The 21,197-nt window shown below is 25.8% G+C and overlaps 1 protein-coding gene across 1 annotated transcript; it reads right to left on the bottom strand.

Moving 5' to 3' along the window:
• Positions 1 to 2,723: 2,723 nt before the first annotated feature.
• On the bottom strand, positions 2,724 to 7,312 carry LOC145841200 (fibrinogen-like protein A). The gene is made up of 8 exons (XM_082948568.1): positions 7,132 to 7,312; positions 6,199 to 6,387; positions 4,867 to 5,006; positions 4,372 to 4,492; positions 4,038 to 4,134; positions 3,527 to 3,594; positions 3,255 to 3,323; positions 2,724 to 2,905 (listed from the first exon to the last, which is right to left on the bottom strand). The coding sequence occupies exons 1-8, from the start codon at positions 7,310 to 7,312 to the stop codon at positions 2,724 to 2,726; spliced, it is 1,047 nt and encodes a 348-aa protein (XP_082804694.1).
• Between the last annotated feature and the right edge of the window lie 13,885 nt (positions 7,313 to 21,197).

The following is a 21,197-nucleotide window of genomic DNA, read 5'->3' as shown; positions in this document are numbered from 1 at the left end:
AAAGTATCAAAAATAAAAACAGAATAAACAACGGTATCTAAAGAAAAAAAAATATAAAATTGTTTGAATAAACTCAGACTTGTAACGTTCTGTTCCACTGTGACGTTTAAGGCATTGCCAACGTTCAAACCGCCAGAATGATTTTTCCCGCCAAAATAAAAAAAACCGCAGCCGCAACACCGACAAGCAGAAATGCGATGAGAATTGGCGCTACGCAGTGCTTCATCGACCACACCTTAACAATTTTTCTTCTTATGTCACGCGACATTTCTACCGTTGACATTTCTCCTGGTATCTGTTGTCCTAATGACGTTTCTTCTTGCGCTTGCTGTGCTTGTAACATTTCTCCTGGTGTTTGTTGTCCTTGTGACATTTCTCCTGGTGTTCAATGTCTTTGTGACAATTCTCCTGGTACTTATCTTGCCGCTGTTGACTGTTGCGCCTGCGGCTAGAAATGTCGTTAGGCAAAAATTGCTAAAGGTTTTTACTAAATTGATATGCTGTATTAATATTTCACTCTTTGTTAAATAATATCAATATGTTCGTGTAGTAATACAAGTGTTAAGATTAATTAATATGCCAAATATAGTGATTTACCAAGTACAGATCTGGTATATAACTATACTTGGCAAATTTTACCTTAAAACAGAAACGTATCAAGCTGTTTGAAACAAGCAAAAAATGTTTTACACTTGTAAAAACATTTTTATTCAAAGAAACAATTATACTATAATTAACATGTAAAACATTATTATAAATATTTTTTCAAGTAAAAAATAAATTTTGTTTGTTTCAAACAGCTTGATACGTTTCTGTTTTAGGGTAAAATTTGCCAAGTATAGTTATATATCAGATCTGTATTTGGTAAAGCACTGTATTTGGCATATTTACTAATCTTAACTTTTGCTTTACCACACAAAAATATTGATATTAATAAACTCGTAGTGAAAATAACATGAGGATTTCAGAGATTTAAGATAATTGGACTCGGATTCGGCTGAATTTTTATTTTGTGGATTCGGTAGATCACCATTTAAGATATAGAACAATTTTAATGACAACATATAATTAGCAAAATGTTTTCACTTATTTATCTTGAAAAGCCTATGTAAAGCTTGTAAAGAAAATTGATGTTATTTACAATATTAATACGACCAAATTATGTTTAAAAACATGTATTTAACTATAAGCCTGAAAACTGCTTTAAACCTTTAAACTTATGAATATTTTCGATAAACAAAACTACCTAGTAACGAAAATATAAAAGTATATTTAAACAAGTTATTTAATCCATCTTGTGTGGGCGTCCATACTTTCAGTCCAACAAAACTGTTTTATATGAAGCAGTGTTTCCCAAAATGAGCGACAACGCTCCTTTGGCTATCAGGGGCAAAATAGTGAGTTTAGTTAGAGTAGTAAATGGGTGGTATTATAGTTATAGTTTATCGAACGACAAAAAAGACGCCAAAAATGTTTAGTTCTGGGAACTGGTGCACGAAGAACCATTCGGTTATCGAGTTGCACACATATTGGACACCTTTTAACGTCTTGTCCAGGAAAATATCTATTAATACTGTTATTTTTCTAATTCTAACAAGTTACTGATTATGAAAATGAGCTTTGTAATCCCTAGTTGAAGGTAAACTGTATATTCTTAACACTCTGACTCTTAACTGCGATGATTAATTTACTGATGCATTTATATTTACAAGCTAAACAACCTGCGGTCGCTGTCGGTTCGCTTTATTTTTGGCGCCATTTTTATTTTTGGCGCCATTTTTATTTTCCCGCCACCCTTTGACGAACCATCGCTTGACTTCTGTTATATACTCGTAAGTGTAAAAATCGTCGCCTCGATCGTTTGAAGGAACCTTTTTCAAACCCTTTTGGTTTTTACCCATTTTTCGTGTCAAAATTTTACAACGATCGTTTTTTATACAGTTTTTGGTGTTATGACGTATTTAAATATTCTTTTTGGGTTTTTGTATGAATCTCTGTTGTATTTATATACAACTTAATTTTAATAAAGATTTAGGGTAGACAGTATTTTAAAGTGGTTTTTGGACTACAAGTAAAGGTATTGTGTTGTTTCAAAAAAAAATAAGTTATAGTATGGATTTAAATAAAACTTGTATTGAAGTATTTTTTTAATTTTGTTTTGTCTGCTTTTCGACGCTTTAAAATTATCTAATTAAAATCTATCGAAAACATTGAACCTTTATATTTTTGAACTTTGTATTTGAAATAATTTTTATAAATAAAGTTAGTCAATTGTATGAAATAAATTTAAAGATGAACAACACAATTTATTTCTTTACTTTATTTTAAAACTACATATAGAGAGTTAAGTAGACTTATAACTACAAATACTACAGTTTTATTTTTTGAAATTATCTTTTATTGACACAATCAAAAAATTTACGATGTTTAAAGCAATAACTAATAGTATTTATTACTAAATCATTTGAAAAACTGAAAAGTTTATAAGAAGAAATGTTTAAACTGAAAAACAAATTGCAATCTATTTACAAGTTGTAAACATTTATTTTTAACAAGCTAATTAAAAACAGTACATAATTTACAATTGTAGTAAAACTATTTAATGTAAAACAAGCATGTATTCAATTACACATATACAAAACAATTGTTATAAAAATTTGCAAAAAATACTGTACATAAAGTAAAATGATTTAAACTGTCAAAAAGGCACACAAACACAAATATTAGTTTTTTCTCTTCACCATCATAACTGAAGTTTTGAGGGAATGGTGTTCATTAAGATGGTACCAATACAAACCTCTGTAGTTATTCTTACTCGGATCTTGGTATTCCCCGTTTAAGTTTGAATACTTACAAGTTTTAAACCACCAACCTCCTCTGCCTCCAGACACGGTGGCGCAATTACCTTTAAAAATATTTTAAATAAAGGAAAGAGTTTGATTGAAAGGTTATTAGTTATTATTAATATTAAAAATAGTAAATAGTATATAAGTTGGTGTTTGAAGTGTTTTCTTTTGTTTAATCTAAAAGTTTTAAACTGTAAACGGTGGCACAATTCGATTTAAAAATTAGAGAGTTTGATTATATAAAAAAATTGTTTAGCATGTTATATTAGAGCACAAATTAGTAAATAGTTTATTAGTTAATTTTTTTTTCATTGTTTTATCTAAAACTCTTATGAATTTATAAAATTCATACAAAAGAGTTTGAGTATATTGAATTGTTATTTTATAACTACGCAATATAATACTTACCTGAATACTGGTCATTGTCCTGATCTTTGGTTGTAAATCTCATTCCATTGTGGTAAGCTAGCGAATCGCCTGTTGTAAAAAAAAGTAAAATAATTTGCTAAATGTCTATTCTTAGTATCAGAATTTACCAATTCGACTTTATATTGAGAACAAACACTATAACTTTACAAAAGAATGAATATTGGTAGGTCATTCTTTCAACTATAGAACAAAACTTAGTGAAACGAATTTAAGTTGTCAGTAAAAATTAAAAAAAAAGTAAAAATGTTTACCGGCAGTTCCTGAGTACTGGCCAACATGTAAAGCAAATTTCTCAGATTCACTTCCTAGGTAAAACTCACTAAAATAATAAAACTGTTAAAACGGAATGTTAAACAATTCTTTTTTAACTATTCTAACATTCTTTTCCTCGATTAATGGTATAAGTTACTAAGTTAGAAATGATCAAACGAGAAAGCTAGTATAAATTGTAAGTTTCAATACTGGCATAATACTGTGTACGATTTGGTTTATGCATAAATAAGTCTTCGACACGAAAATAAATATTTTTAAGTGTGTTGAAGTTATAAAAAAAAATTTTAGTATTATCAATCAATTTTAAAAATACTATTTTTCAACCTTTATATTTGTAAATTTTGTTCTGTGTAAATTTTCTGTAAAATGACATTTTTTAGCATGATCGAAATTTTTAAATAAATATTAATTATATTTAAAAAGTTTAACAGGCTAGTTTGTTTTAATTTATATTTTTTGTTTGTGTTTAAAAATCATAAAAAATTTTACTCATATTCGGCGTATGCAGTTTCTCCATTAAGTTTTTCAAGCTCTATTCTAAGCACGAAGTCCCTTTCTTTCAGAAGTGCGTACATGTTCTCCAACCCTTTTAATTAAATTTTCATTGTTTTGTACAATATTAATATTGTTTTAAAATAATTATTTGTATATATTGAAACTTCAACAACTTATTAAAATTTAATTTTAATCAACTACATGTTCATCATCAAACACATTTTTATTGCAACAATTTACAATTATTTTTGTATTAAAGCAAACCAATAGACAAACTGCTCAACTTTAATTTATGTTACAAACAGCTATAACGTAGTAATGTACAAACTAAATACACTAATGTCAACTAAACCGAGCCAGTAGTTTCCTGTTTTCTCACCGAACCCCGTGACGTAAACTGACCATCTTCTTTTGAAGCTCGTTGACGAGTCTGTCCTTTTTTGTAAGACCTGGACACAAGGTTATACAACAAACGTTTTAAAAATAGTGTACAAAGTTATATAATAAGTCGCTACCGATTGTAAACTGATATAAAATTATTAAAACGAATAACTGTTGATTGTATACAAGTGTACAACATTGTACAAAGAAATAGCTTTAATTTTATAATCTTCTACAAAGATAATAATATTCTACGCTAAAAAAAATTATGCAGTTACGCAGTTTTAAATTTGTGTATATAAAGTGTAAGTTTCAGTAAATAAAACTATATTGCGATTTTCAATGGCTCGGTTTAATATTGGGAAAAAAAGGGTGAAGCATAAAAGTAGTACTCTTTAAATGAGATTTTCTTGTTAGTTTAGAAAACATCAAAAAAACTGACTATCCACCCATTATTACCAGAGTCGAACTGACAAAAAGCTTCTAAGTTTTGTGTAACATCTTCATAGGGTTTTATAGTATAAACACCATTTTGAGCGCCAGGGTAGAACTTCTTTACATTATTACAATCACGTAATCTAGCTAAAAATTAAATAAAAATATTAATAGATTGTTTATAAATATTTTCTTATTAAGTGCAGTAAATGTATAAAAGTGTTGTTAGTCGATATACTTTGTTGTTTTTGAAAGTGATAAAAATAGTTTATGTGTTTATATGCTTCTATAATAAAATTAAATGTTAGGTTTAAAAAAGTTAAATTCACTTATTTAGTTGGTAATTAATTACAGCCCTTTAACTAGAAATTACTTTTGTATACTCAAATGCTGAGAACGAGTAAAATGTATTTGAACATAAGTGACCAGTAACTATACAATAAGATATACAAGACACAAAGTTTAAATAAGACTAGATATATTTCTGTTTATTTAAAATAGAAATACTTATGTTTTTCAGAAACGAAAAATGATATACCGGTCAAGGTTAAAAATGCATCTAAACGTCCACTCATTGCAGAAAATTTGGTTAATAGTTCAACATGTTTAAGTAGTTTTAAATATAAATAGATTTAAAAATTTTAAAACTTGTAGTAATGTTTTTGATTTGATTAAATTGTAAGCTATTTGTGTTTTGTTAAGAAAACATGTTTTATGTAAGCAAAAAGATTTTGACTATACCGTTTCTTTATTTTCGTAATACTTTATAAGTGCTGTTTTAATTCTATCGATGTTTAGTTTTACTGTTGATTAATTATAACGTAAGTTAACATAAGTGATTTTAATTTTTACTAATTGCCTTTGTCTTTTTTTTAAAACTCTTGATTACTTTATGATTGTTTGATTAGTTAGTTACTATATAATTTTGTAAAATCTTATCTCTTGTGTGCTTAGTACCTTACTTATGAGAATTGCTCGAAATATATCTAGTTTTATTTAAGTTGTGTGTCTTGAAAATCTTGTTGCATAAATGAACTTTACAAAACAATTGTTTTTATCATGAGATTATAAATTTGAAACTCATGATATTTGAAACTCATGATTCTCTACTAACTAAAAAATATTTACAAGTTTTGAAAAGTATGTCTATCTTTAAAACTGTAAGTAAATTCCAACTTAAAGTAAACATATTTTACAAAACCTAGCTTATGTAGCCAAGTTAATTACTATTTAGTTTTTTTATTTTTTGGTTTAGACTTTCCATTTGTAGATTTGTCTTAATAGTAAATTTATCAAAATTCTTATAGTTATTTAAACTTAAAACAATAAAGTTACGAACGTTCGCAAATATCTATAACTTTGCTTGTTTTTGAAAAAGTTCCGTCTTGGCAAACTGGATTTTCTTCTACAAGGTGGTAACCAGGGTCGCAAACGACAGATATCTTTGTACCGGTTGGGATAAGATTGCCTATAATGTCACCTACACTTCCATTCTTGATTTCAATGTCTTTTACAGCACAAGGCTTTCCTAGAGATGAGAATGTTTCAATATTGTTTATTTACATCTTAGATTTTGATTAATATATATATATATATACATACATACATACATATTTATCTAATTATATAAAAACTATAATTTATACAGCTGCTTCACATATGAAATGTAAAATTTCATGTGGTCGTCAGTAAGTTACAGTGTATTATAATAATACCAGGCTAACCTAAAAAAAAAAAAATTGCTAAAATTATCAACAATTTATTTGTCTTTGTATTTATGATCAGTTTTCTAAGCTAAATGACATCATAACAAAGTAGAGTATAGTATAAAGTTATACAAATAAAGATAGATCAACTGATAATAACTCTTCTTAGAGATTTGAAAATGTATTTCAATAATAAATTTTTGTAATTAACTAAATAATTTTTATTTTTGATTTAGTTATGATATATTATTTAAAAACATATATTTTGTGCATATACCTTTTAAATTGAAGCGTATTAAGAACAAAATAGGCTTAAAAGCTATTTAGAATACAACACATTACTTTAAAAACACAAGACTATCAAGTATACATTAATGTAAAAAACAATGTTAGAGAACAAACATTAAACTTTATCGTATTAATCAAAACTTAAAAAAGATCAATAAACATTTTTAATACCTAGAATATAAAATTAAGTTGAAAACATATTTAGAAAACTATCAAATACACATGTGTGTAAAAAAAGCTTTTAAACTGGCTAGAACTAAAACCAATTTTCAACCGACCTTTCACGCCCTGCTTGCCGGTTTTTGCGGTGAACCCCCTCAGCCCATCTGCTCCGCCCTCTCCCTTCTGGCCGCGCTTTCCGGGCAGACCGCAGGATGGGAGACCGCCGCTTTTTGCGGTTTCGTCCCCGTCGCATTGGAGGTTGGCGAGAAGTGAGAACAGTAAAAAGACTAATTTCATTTTATATGACTGTGAAATTAAATCAATATAAATACTTTATGATAAATTAATGGTAATTTTTAACGCCTAATTTCATTTTTAATGACTGTGAAATTGAACAAACAAAAATGTTTTGTTACAAGTTTGAAATACTTCATTATAAATAGATAGTCATTTTGAACTAATTATTACAATTTAGATGGCTGTGAAATTAAACTAGTAAAAGTGTTTTCTTACAAGTAGATAATATTTAAAATGACTGACTTTATTTTAACTAGCTGTGTAACTATAAATAGTAAAAGTGTTTTATTACTATTAGGTTGTCATTTTAAACCACTAATTTAACTTTAAAAGGCTTCGAAATTGAATTAGGGAGAATATTTCCTACAACCTGTGGAAGTTGGGTCTGGTGGTAACACATACTGCCATTCTTTGTTTACATACAAAAGAAAAACATCAACTCTTTAACAAAAACAACATGTATTGATATTTGGCGAGCAAGTGAAAGATAACTTTCATAATAAATTTTAGTGTAATTTTAGTGTATAACTTTAGTATGGAACAAATTACACAAACATGTTATTTTAGGCTATTTCAATGAACTTTTTGTATCTGATCTCGTATTTTTGGCTCCCTGTCCAAGACATTTTTGTAGTATCAAAACTAAACTCTTGCGGTTTACAGCTATTTGAGTTTTGCCATAAGCAAAGTTTTTGTACTCCAATTTGCTTTCTAGAAGCTAAACAGCATATAAAACGCTTTTAACTACCAACAGCACCCCAGTAACACAAGTGTTAAAAGGCTACGTGAAACTAAAAATAATTTTTAAAGAACTGCAATAATACACACTACATAATTTTTGTTATAAGATAGTCTTTATAATACTGTTTACAAAGGTTAAGCAAAGTCTACTTATGGTGTGTTAAGAAAAACAGATCATCAAAAAAAAGAGAAAACCGTTGAATTTTTAAACCGTTGAAATCTTATACCATGATAATGAATAGCTAGGTTTATGGGTTCAACACTATTTTATCTTTTCTTTAATGAACAGAAAATTTTTACTTTTGATGCACTTAATACACGAATAGTCTGCCAACGACTGATTAACGATAAACTAAACTAACTACTAACTAACTACTGAAAAACATTAAAATATAAAACTACTGAAAAACTATTAATGAAACGGCTCCTTGAAAATCAAGAGGCAGTGTCGTAATACCAGCCGACCTGATACTCCTTTGCAAGTTTTGCTTATCACCTCATCTGCATGATATTAAATCAGATTATCGATGTAGTTAAGCTTTTTCATGGTTTGCTTTATTTACTGGAGAAACTATCTGAAAGAGTTTGTGTCGAAATGCAATTTAAATTCAGGTCTGAACGCTATACTGCTGATGTTGATTTCTCTGCACGACAACTAAAAGACAAATGCAAAAAAACGTCCTTTTGTACAGCACTTTGTTTAACTTACTGATATAGTTCTTATGTATGTTGTTGAGAAGGATTGCTAGCGTCATTTTAAAAGACTGGGTGTCCTCTAAGTTTCTTCAAATTGTTAAATGTTTTCAAACAAACACAACGACAACCATCCAATACAAAGGTAGCTTTTCCGACTCATTTTAAATTAAAAATTAATTTAAGCATAATTTGCTTAACTCATTAAGAATCTTTTAAGTTCCAGTGAAGCGCGCATTCAGATTGTCGGGTATGGGAAAAAAGCTCAACACCAGAACTGATAGTCGCCTGACATGGCGCATCTAAGAGGTGAAAAAGTTTCGCACCACGTGACCTCCTATTTGCTAACAATGCTTCACTTGTAACTCACTATGAAAAAAATCATCTACTGACTTAAATTGGTTCGTCAAGTGCATCATTGGAAACAGAAACCAGTTGTTGCTTTGTTAAAGCTTCAGGCATTTTAGCCTGGCTAACAATAAAAGCTTCGGATAATCTAAAACTAAGAGTTCGCGCAAAGTTTAACATTCATTGTGTTTGTGAACGCAGTACTTTAAAATAAAGTCCTTAAAAAGTTACCTTATGTCGAGTGTGCAGAAAAAAAGGAGATAAAATATCATCTTACGATATCTCATTCGTAACCTTAGAATTACATGGAAACAAATCAAAGAGAAAATGTCAAGACGAGATAATCTCACCACTATGTTTACTATCAGCCAGCGCAGGCTTCTCTACCTCGGTCATTTTATGAAAATTGGCAACGAGCCAAAGAGTCTCTGTTGTACAGCGAGAGTTGGCAGGCGCATAAGCTGGCAAATGTTGTGTTTTCAAGCCTGATCTAACCTGCTTGAATGTCAGCACTAATCAGTTGGAAGAGCTTGCTAATTACCACATCAAAATTCAGTCATCTTTCTACAAAAGAAAGAAAGAAAAAAAAGAAGCAGTTGTTTGAAACGTAGGAAGATAAATAAACCAGGCTTTTGTTGTTTATGTTTTTTCAATTATTTTGTTTACATCACACTGATTGCCTTTTATTTCAATCTAGTGTACTTTGTACATAAATAATTTTTAAAGCAAAACATGCATAGCCGATTTAGGTTGATTTCATTGTATAAACAAAGTTCACATGATTTGATTGTGTAGTCTTAATGTAAAAACAAACTTACAACAAACAAGTATAAAAAACAATTTTAAGAGTGCTTAACTATTTTTGAACTGAAAAAATGTTAACTAAATTCAGTAAGGTACAAAAAGTTTATTTTAATTACTTTTGCTTCGATTTATATAAAATTCTATGTTTTGTAAAGTTTTTTTAATAACATTATATTGTTTTTACAAAAATAAACGTATGTATGTTGTATCTAGATAATATTTAGTCTGTATAGTTTGCTTTAATGACAAATGTTGTTGAATTTTATACACTTTTAAGAATTTTTCTTCTAACTAAACACTTTTAATTTTTTGTTTATTTTATCACCAAAACTTGAATAACTAAACATTTTTATTGTGTTCACGAAAAATTGATAGCTAAACCTTTTACCTATGTTATGTTGAATTTTTATTTGAAAATTTTATTAATAAATTACTTTAGCAACAACCCTTACAAGCCTTTTGAGTTTAAAATATATAACATTATTTGCTTTAAACGTAAAGGTATAAGTTAAAGCTAATTTGAGTAAGTCATGTTTTTAACTAGATATATTAATAAAAACTTAATAAATCTGTGTTTGAAACATTTTGAAATAAGTTAGTTTCATTTAAAAAGTAAATTAATTTAGTTTAATTTTTGAAAAATTGTTAAGTTTTTACAACACTATGCTATATTCAAATTAAAAGATTTGCAATAAAGAAGTTTACTAGTAGATTAGTTACAACCCTCAGATAGTTTAAAACTAAGTACTGTACTTTTAAATTCAACATTATCTACATTAAGGATTTTAAACAAGTAATTGCAGACATTTGGAAACAACTGTGCAACCAAGTATAGTCCCTCAAACAAAAACTTGAAATTTTTCTGCTTATACCTGAAGCTGAGACTGCAAATAAATATTAACTTTAAACACAAAACAAATAAAAACCAAAAAAAAAACAGCTCCTTGTTAACTAAAACTTATTTTTAAATAATCTTATTTGTTGTTTTTTACAAAAAACAAAAACTTTAATTATTTCAAACGGTTTAAGTATTACTTCTATTCTTCTGTTACAAAAATTAAACTTTGTTACTGTTAAATTTCTATTGAATTTTGTAGATAAAATATTAATTTAGAACAAAGTAAAAAAAAATAAACGCATAGACAATTACTGTTTTTTTGTAATAAATGATCATATTGTACTAGATTGCATTATATCATATAACTATAAAAGTATTTATTTTCAATTGCTTAAATAAATTAATCAATTTAATTCAATTATAACATACATTTTGAAACTTTGAAAAGCATTGTAAAAATAAATTTTATAAAATAATTTAAATTAATTTTATATTTTTAAAATAATTAATAGTTACCAATGAACGTGTAATAGTTTGCTAAATGGATATTTAAAACATAAAATTATCTAATAGTTTAGAGCTTAAGTCTTAAAAAATGTAATTATAGCTGAAATTTTTCTAGTGATATGATTAATAATATTTAAAGGTTTCACCTATAAACAAATGACTTATTCGAACAACTAGTATTTAAGTATTTTATAAATATTTATTTTATTTCCTTAGTTTTTATTTTTGTTTATAATAGTTTACTTAATAAACCAAAAAATTTTTTTTTTCTAAATTGACCCAAAGTTTGAAATTTTATATAGTTGAGCAATTTTTTAGTGATAGTATATCGGTTTTAAATTGCTCATTAGTCGAAAAAGTAAATATCAGTTTAAATTTATCATATTGAAAAACATATTTGTTTATCAAAAAAGAAAGATTAAATGCAATATCTTAAAAAACCAAATAATTATAAATAAAAAAAAACTTATTTCGTTAGAGTATTTGAAAGTTTCCTAAACCTAATTTTATTATCCAACTTATTTTAAAGTACTTTTTCAACCAAAACAGACATTTAAAACTTACTTTTTATTTTTAAGATGAAATGTAAGTTTTATTTATTAACAGCTCTTTCAGTAAACATATTAAATTATTTTTTAAATACAAAAAATTATAAACATTTTTTTTTCAGAACTACTTTTTAATCAAAATAAAATAAGTTATTGTTAAACAATTCTATTTAAACAATTATGAGCTATGTTATATACATTGCTTTAATTTATATATTTTTTAAAAACTCATTACTAAATTTATTGTACTACAGTTGTAAACATAATTGTAAGCAACATGTAAGTTAGTTTACTAATGTTTTTTAGTATAATAAAGTAATTTGTTTATTAAATTAAAGTAATTTAAAAAAAATATTTTGTACTCATAAGTACTTTCATTATCACCCTAACTTTCTAATTACATCAGTTGAAATTATAAGCTTGAAATATTTAAATATTTAAGTGTACAATACACAGCTAATGATAATGAAACTAAATTCATTAAACTAAACTAGCTATTAGTTTGTTGAGGTAACAAACAAAAAAAAAAGCTTATGCCTTTAGAATTTATTATATTTTCAATCCTATCTTGCAACAAATTAAAGTTATAAATATTAACAAAAATATAATTTTATTCATAAGTGAACTAGTAGCTGCTGATTTTATGATAGCCATTCTTTTGTAAATTCCAGCTTTTATAGGAAATTTTAAGCCATATAACTTTGAAGTTTTAGAAATGACGAAGCGCTTTAGGAATTTAAACAAGTTTTTATTATAATTTTTTGTTAAACACTACAAGGAATTTAAAGTACTGCAAACAATATAGCAAATTATTGCTGCAATTGTTGCTCAGTTTTGTAAAAGTTTTTTTTATTTGTGCAAATAACGCGAATACTCACGCGAATTTAATTGTAGAGCTGTAGATTTTTGTAACATTAAATGTATTTCTATTTCAAAAGTTAAAACTTGTAAAACTTTAAGACTAACTTTAAGTAAATTTAATTAAAATACTTATTAAAAATCATTGAATTTAAACTAATTATACAAATTTGTAAAAAGCTTTTATAATGCTCATTATTGATTTTTAGACATTGTATACTTTTATAATTTTAGTTATTGTTCAACGGTATCAGCATTAAGTGTTTAAAAAACATCAGTAAACTTTTATGTTTGAAAAATTTTTGCATCTTAAGGATTAGCAATGATAAATGTTTAAAACTAAACTAGAAATTTAGCCGTAAAAAACAGTCTTCACGACAGACAACTTAAAATTTTGTCTGTTGAAATAACTTCACTGGTTGTTATACTTAATTGATATATTTTTATTAAATTTTTTTTGTATTGTTTTTTATTACTTTTTAGAAAAAAATGACTGGCTCGAAACAATACGTTTTTATGCCGTATAAAACTTTTGTGTTTACTTTTTGTTTTGTTTTATTGCAACTTAAATTTATGACATTAGAACTAAACAAAGTTTTAGGAATTTATGTTTTTTATGACGTATGCTTTTGGTAAATTTTGCAACAAAATTTTAAAGCGCTGCAATTAATGCTGCAATTGTTGCAGAAATTCTCGAACGCTTTCAGTTGTGCAAACAAACCGTTGTTAAGCAAAACATTGAATTTTTACAAATGTTTCAAATTTATTTGAAATTGGTTTGACCTGTAAAAATTGAAAGCAAAAGTAACTAAATCAGTTAATTCTATTAAGTAAAAATAAATTATAATTCAAGTTCTAAGCCATCTATACTGCAGTAATCTTTAGCTTGAGTTTGCACTTTTTAAGTACGATTTTTTTGTTAAATACGCAATCAAATTTTTTACTAAAATTAAAGCACTTTGAATAAAATCTATCTGTGATGTTGTATTTTATTGTATTTTTCGTAATAAAACGATTTATCGAGAGAAGTATAGCTTCTTAATATTAAAATTTAGAGCCTGTTTTCAAGGTTTTATAAGCCAGTGCTACAATAAATTAACCAGTAACAGTTAGTTAAAATATTAGAATAGGAATGTGTTTAAGTACCCAATTATAACGGCTTTCCTTAATAACTTTTTGTTTAACATATTTATTCTAAAGTAAACTAAAGAACTAGTTTATAAGATTTATTAATAAATACTTTAGTCAGGGATTTAACGATAAAAGTATTGAAAACTAAGAGAGACAATTTTGATTCTTTTATAACACTTGATTTTATTCTAAATAATAAACGTTACGAACTAAAGTTTTCTTTTATCCTTTGTGATTAATTTAAAACATTAAAAGTTAAAATTGTCTGTCAAAAAACGTTAATGCAGCATAACAAAACTAACTATATGATATAACATTAAAATTGCTTTTTATTATTGATTGATATATAAATGAGACACCCATAAATATTTTAGTATTTTAGACTACCATCAATACTTAATAAGACTTAAAAACCAGTAGTTTCATTTAAATAATACAAATTTCTTTAACATTAGGGTTGAAAATTAAAAGGTCTACCTTAAAATTGTTTTATTTAGGTTGTTTGGTTTATCATGTATGCATTTGATGAAAAATGTATCTAACAACTAACTGAGGCCGTTTTAAAGTTTCAGCTTATTTAGTTATTAAAAACCATATAACCTTGAAATTTTGAAACTGACGAACGCGTTTTAAGAATGTAAATAAGTTTTTAATGAAACTCTATGTTAAAAATTACAAGGAATTTAAAAATGCTGCAAACAATTTAGCAAATGTTGCTGCAACCATAGCTCAGCATTTGAAATGCTTCTATGTGTGCAAATAACACGAATAGCTTGTATCAAATTTAATTACTTTTAAACATTTTTTCACATTTTCTTCAACAGTTATTAAAAATATCCAATTTTTTAGCTTCTTTTATTATTTTTTTTAAAACAAGTTTATTGTTTATCTATGTCTACACTAAAAAAAAACAAGCTTTTAAAAATATTAAATGAGTACTAGTTACTCCTACTAGTTAGTAAAAGAATATAGATTTTTCTTTTGAGTTTGTTGATTTAGTGTTGCAAAACTGTAGAATTTGATCAAATATAAAGTTATTTAGCTAACATTTTTAATAAATTGACATTTAAACTAACTTAAACGTTTTCACGCTATCAAAATCACCTAAATTGTAAGTAAGTCATAAGTTTTTAAAGAAAGGAATGTAAAGGCGTTAATATTTTCATACAAATATAAGTTCAACTTTTATTGCTTAATATTTTGTTTAAAGTTGATTTTAAAACAATTTTTGTACAGTATAAAACAGTTAGTAAACAATTTTTAAGGTAAACGTTTGTTTAGTAAGTCTAATTTTTGATAATTTGTTTCATAAGTAAACTGTAGTTTTAAATATATTTTATTAATAAAGCTAAAAGATACCAAAGATCAAGAACTAATAGAGAGAATAATTTTTTTATACAATACTTGTTTTATTTTCAATAGCGGACAAGTTAACAAGATAACTTTATCAAACTTAATCAGCAGTAACTGAATAAAAGCTTAAATTTTTATAAGTTGTGTTTATTTGAAGTCAATATATTTTTTACTGTATAACTCTTTAGATTAAAAGTGTAGTTAATATTATGTCTTCATAACTAGTAAAGATTGTTAATAACTTTATACAGTAAACCCTGACATTATATATTATATTCATATGACTTTTAAGTCATGACGTTATGTCTACGTAAATATTTAGAACTCAACAAAACTACGAAAGCTTTTAATAGTGTAAACTTTTTGTAAACAAAAAAAAAATTATTGTGTTAAGATTTTAGTACTTAAATTTAATCTAGGTTGGTAAAAACTTATTGAAATTACAATAAAATTGTTTATTAAATTAAAAAAAAAAGCCAGCTCAACACAGTTCTGTTTTACATTAATATTTTCCTAATATACTAAAAAATTATAAACATTAACATCAAAAGTATTTTAAAATAATCAGAGAGTACAACCCTAATTTCTTATTAACCATCTGCTTCTATCTCAAACTGTTTTAGATAAAACTGTTATTGCTAATAGTATACAGCTAATGTGCAGTTTCATTTTAAGATTAATTCTGGTTCTTAGCTAGTTCTAACTACTAAAGTTTAATAATTACTTGAGTATTGTACTAATAAAAATTATATTATATTTGAACAAAATTTACACTATTTAAAGCTAAAAATATATTTTTGTCAGCCTGTTTTATGGTAAGATTAAAAACATAAAGTATATTGACTAAACAAAATAAAAGTTGGTTAGAACCATCAAAAAAATTAGTCTTTTAAAAAAACTTCAAAAAGATCTTTGGTATATTAAAATACAAACATTTCCAATTCTTATTCAATAGAATAAAGACTATAGTAAAAGACTGAGACTGATTTTTTTATGGTTCTTATTGTTTTTTAATTTTGTTTATTGAATATACTGTATATTTTTAATTAGTTAATTTATAATGAAGTTATTTTTACTTATCTACTTAATTTTTTTCTAAGCGGAAAATTACAACTAAATTCTTGAGTAATGTAAAAACACTGTATTTTAACTTTATTCAGAAATTGTGTTAAAAAAAATGTTTTATTATTTATTATTTAGTTCTTATAACGGCAAACTTTTTAACAATATTATCAATAAAATCCATTAATAATCAATTTTTTATTAATAATAATTTTTGTTATCCTATTAATTTAATAAGATACATATTAAGACAAAATGAATTTTTAACCTTTTGCATCTGATTACAGTACTTTAGTCTATAATAAGTGAAAAAAATTAAGTTTACTTAAAATAGAAATTGATTTTAAGATTTAATGAAATAAGAAAAAATAGAAACTAAATAAGTTTTTATGTTTATTAATGGACTTTTAACAAACGAATTGAAAAATTATTAACGTTTAAAAATAATTTTAACTTAAAATAAACTCTTTGATTTAAATTTATCCAGCACATGTTCTTAGCAATAATAGAACAAAATTTTAAATATATATCTAAATAACAAAATACAACTAATGATGAAAATTAATTTTTTTATACCTAAGCTAGTGACTTTAGTACAGGGGTCAGCAAAAAGCGTCCAGCGGGCCAACTACGGCTCGCGAGCACGTTTATTTTTTGAATCGAATACGGCCCGGAAATTAAAATTCTGTGGCCCACGAGCATGTAAGTTGGGCCCGCTGAGCAAAAATATAATTTTTGTTAAATTTTCATCGGTAGTTGATTTAGTTTGATTAATTTCGTTTTAAGTCCCAGTAAAAACTAAAAAAATATTAAAATACTTAACTACTTTGGCTAAGAAATGTGAAAAAGACAGAATAGCATTCGACTAATATTTTTTTCGAAGCTTCATAATAACTTTCTTTTTATAACAGCAAGTTATTATCTGCAACAGAGTGTAAAAAGTGCTTGGATTTAGTAGGTTATACATATAATACTTATTTAATAATTAAACTACACGTAAACATATCCATTATGTACAAAAGTAATAAATTAAAATGTAATTTTTTTACAAATTAAGTATCTAGTTTAACATGTAATTTATACCTATGCTTCTCTTATAGATGTTACAAAACTATATGTCATACTTAAGTGCACAAAAACACATTGAAAATTACGTAATAATAAAAGCTTAGGTTTATTATATTTTGGTTTTAACACATTTTGATCTTAAAAAGTTTTCTGTGCATTTTAAATTAATTACTATGCACAGAAATGTACTCAGATGCTCATTTTTTGAACCACTTTTTTAATTAATACTAAGTTAAATTAACTCAAGTTTGAAAATAGTTTATTATGATTATTGTTTATATAAGTAATATCTAAGTGTGTACAGACACACTGAAAATAATATACATGACATACATTAAAATATTTTTTGTGAGGTATATATTTTAGTTTTAAAACATTATTTTTTGGCAATTTTTTTTTTTTTTTTTTTTTAAATTTTCGCGGTCCTTAATAAACTATTGTATACTATATTTTAAAAAAACAATACAATCAGGCTATCGCAGGTATTATACTATGGTTGTAAACGTGCGCTACCATTTACAACCAACACTATCAACATACTTTTTTGTGGATGTTTTATAGGATTGAGTTTATTTTCTAGTAATTGGAGGTCAAAAAATCATGTGGAAAATTCGCCTAATAAGTTTTTAATTGCATCTAAAAAGTCAAAATCTGTTTTTAATTTGATGTTTTTAACGGTTGTGGAATTTTGTATAGTTTTTATTTTTTTTTATCTGAAACCCCTATTGTCTTAAACTTGTTTCAAAAGTCATGATATTGAACCGTATCTCATAGAACAATTTTTTTTTTCCTTGTAATGGCAAGTTTGGTTTTTAACTTGTGATGTAAGACATTCCAGAAATACTAAAGATAGTATCAAGTTTTTATCTTTATAAGCAGTAATACTTATGTTTTTAGCTCTAAGAAAATACCCTATTTCATTTCTTAACTCATTGAATCGTTATAACATCAAATAAAAACTAAACAAAGAAAAGGCCAAAATTAAACTAGGTCAACGTATTGACTTTTCGTTTTTCTACTACTTTTTGAAACTGTCGGTGATAAAGTTTGTTTTACAAAAATGTGTTCACTACTTAAGTTGTTAGTTTAATAGTTTTTCAAACTTGTTCTTTTCGCACAAAATACTTCCTGGTTTATTAATAAATGATGTTAAATGGTAAACAACATAAGTTCAGGACCTAGTTTTAAACAATATCATATTACCATCATGTATCTAGCAATAATTGCAGTATCAACATTGATTACAAAAACTTAAAATCAACACCTATTATACTGGTGCATTGCACCTTTGCTAATAAAATGTCTTTATCTATTGCTGTGCTTTGCATTGAAATTAAACTTTGGAGTTCTTCTAAAATTTCAAAATTATTAAAAACACCTCTTATAAAAATCCTCAGATGAGCAGTATCTGTTGTATCGTTGCTCTCATCTTAACAGATTGATTCGATTTTTGCAGATTTATAATCTTCAGACATCTTCTAAACACGAAACTTTAGTTCTTGTTGCTATTGAAGAAATAAACTTTTTTCTTGCTACCGCTAACACATTTTCTTTAAAAAGCGTTTTCAACATTAAACGGTATCTCCATTTTAGTTATGCCTTTTGCTATTTTATATCTTGCCTTAACAATTTTTTTCTGATCATTCTGTAGTTATCGCAAAATAATTGTGTGCTTTGTTGAAACTGATTTAGGCAATTTGTTTTTTTTTATTGCGTTTCTTGCAATAACTCTTAACTAACGTTCTTTAATTCTCATTGCTTTAAATTTCACATTTTCTCTTTTTAAACGTAATGATTTATTGCAGATAAACAATTGTTATAATGCTCAATAAAAAAGTATTTTTTACTTCATTAATGGTTTAATGTATTTTCATACTATAGTTAAAAATATTAAAGAAACTTAATTTTAAATGTCCATTTAAGCTGACTTATAATATACATTTTTAAATATATTTAATTATTTAATGATAAACATTTTTGTCTCTTTATTTTGTGAACTTTGTTCTAAACAGGTTTGCTAAACATACAGGCTAGTTTAAACTTTTGAAAAACTCAGACTAGGTTAACCTGTTTAAGACAAGTTTTAAAAACTCAGGTGTGTTTAAAACTTTTATTTCAAAGAGTTTGATTATATCTTCGAATTCTTATAAAGTTTTTATGACTGTAGTTTAACTTTTTTTCTAGCCTACCTACATATTATGTACTTTTTTTATAATGATGACATTTTAGTTAGGTATTTAAGTTTGAGTAAAAGCAAGTTTTTAGCTTTTTAAAATTTTAATAAACTTAGACAGGTATGATATAATAGAGTCATTTTTGCTTTTTAAATAGCAACCATGTAAAAGACTTATTAAATATTAATAAGTTATTTTATTAAAGTATTTGGGTATTAATTATGTTGAAAACTTTTTTTTACTTTTTTTACCATACAAATACGTATAAATTTTATTTATTTAATTAAATACTGAGTTTTTGAGTTCAAAACGCAAAAATTTTTTCCAAAAATTAATACTTTTAAAACATGAAAAAGCGGTTCACTGTATAAAAAGCTCGTTTTTCAAAGAAAACTAGATTGTGAGTAAAATAATTACAACTTTAAGTTTAACTTGTTTATTTTTAAAGACAGTACTTAGTTTGTTAAAACTTAAGTATATTATATATGTAAATTATATTCCAATAAATATGTACAGCTTAAGTAGGCGTTTCATGTGTAGCTAAAAGTCACTTAAAATAATAATCTGAATAAAAGTAAAACTTTCTTAAGTGTGACTAAAACTAAAGCCAAAAGATTTTTTAAAGGTCACTTAAACTAATACTGTGGCCCGCAAAGATTTTGGAAACTTGAAATTTGGCCCGCGAGCACCAACTGCCTGCCGACCCCTGCTTTAGTACTTTAAAATCGTTTTGGTGGAGAAATTTATAAAAAGTTTTTATAATGGCAAATATTACTTAATTAAAAAAAACAATATTTAAAAATTTAATATAGTACTTCCGTTCTTTCATATCTTCATACAGTGATTGAAATATAATAAATAGTTTTTAATATCGCTAAAAACTTTTTTGATTACATGAAAAAGGTTTATTTAATTTCTGAATAAAACCAAATATAGAATGAAAATAAAAGATTTGGATTTATATTGTTTCCAAGACTAATACTTCGGTTAAGTCTTTTAAGGGCTAGTCAATTTTTAGTAAACTTAAATAAATATGTGTTTGCAATTAGCGTTAATTTTTAAGTATTTATTTTTGATGCTTACGATAACTTAGTTAAAGCTGGATCTGCTTATAACGTTAACTTTATGTATGCTTAATGTATGTAATTGATATGAAATTTACAATAGATGTTCTTTTTGTAATTGTTAGAAATTTAAAATTAAGACAAAGTAGAAAGTTTAGTTGTTCATCAAATTATACATGAAAAAGTTACTTCAAAAACACTGTTTTAGGTATTAAGTAATTCAGAATCTACAGAAAAACATAAATGTAAAAATTTTATGTTGAATTCTATTTAATATATTTAACAAACTCGCTTTGTAACGAAAATTTTATATCAATAGTTAAACTAATTAGAGTTAAATATACCTTAAAAAAAACTTAAAAAAGTATCGAATATGCCAGGTGAAGCGTAAAATATTTTTTTTACTTGACTTTAAAACTTTTGAAGGTACTACTTCATATATAAAAAATCAACACAATATTACTTTCAGTTCATTATTGTGTGGTATGCAATGTTTACAAATGCAAAACGTTTCATACGTGGTTAAATAAAAAAGTTTTAAGGCTTGATAATTTCGTTTGCTGAGATTTGGAACAAAGAGTTAGCACTTTATTAATAATGATAAAAAGTGTACAATACCAAAAACATAATGAAGTATAGAGCAATTTAAATTAACACACACAAATTCATTATTGTGTTTTAATTAGTCGCTGTGAA

Source organism: Thalia democratica, chromosome 7 (genome assembly GCF_965202585.1).
Source record: "Thalia democratica chromosome 7, ktThaDemo2.hap1.1, whole genome shotgun sequence".
Lineage (NCBI taxonomy): Eukaryota > Metazoa > Chordata > Thaliacea > Salpida > Salpidae > Thalia > Thalia democratica.
Note: the sequence above shows the minus strand (reverse complement) of the source record. Positions and strands in the feature narration are given on the sequence as shown.

Bases quoted from the DNA above. Each gene is read 5' to 3' on its own strand.
- LOC145841200 (XM_082948568.1), bottom strand. From the start codon at position 7,312: ATGAAATTAGTCTTTTTACTGTTCTCACTTCTCGCCAACCTCCAATGC. The intron at 4,135-4,371 runs GTTTGTACATTA...TTTAATTAAAAG, and splicing joins AGTTGACATTAGTGTATTTA to GGTTGGAGAACATGTACGCA. The intron at 3,595-4,037 runs GTAAAATTTTTT...TTATTATTTTAG, and splicing joins ACTGCATACGCCGAATATGA to TGAGTTTTACCTAGGAAGTG.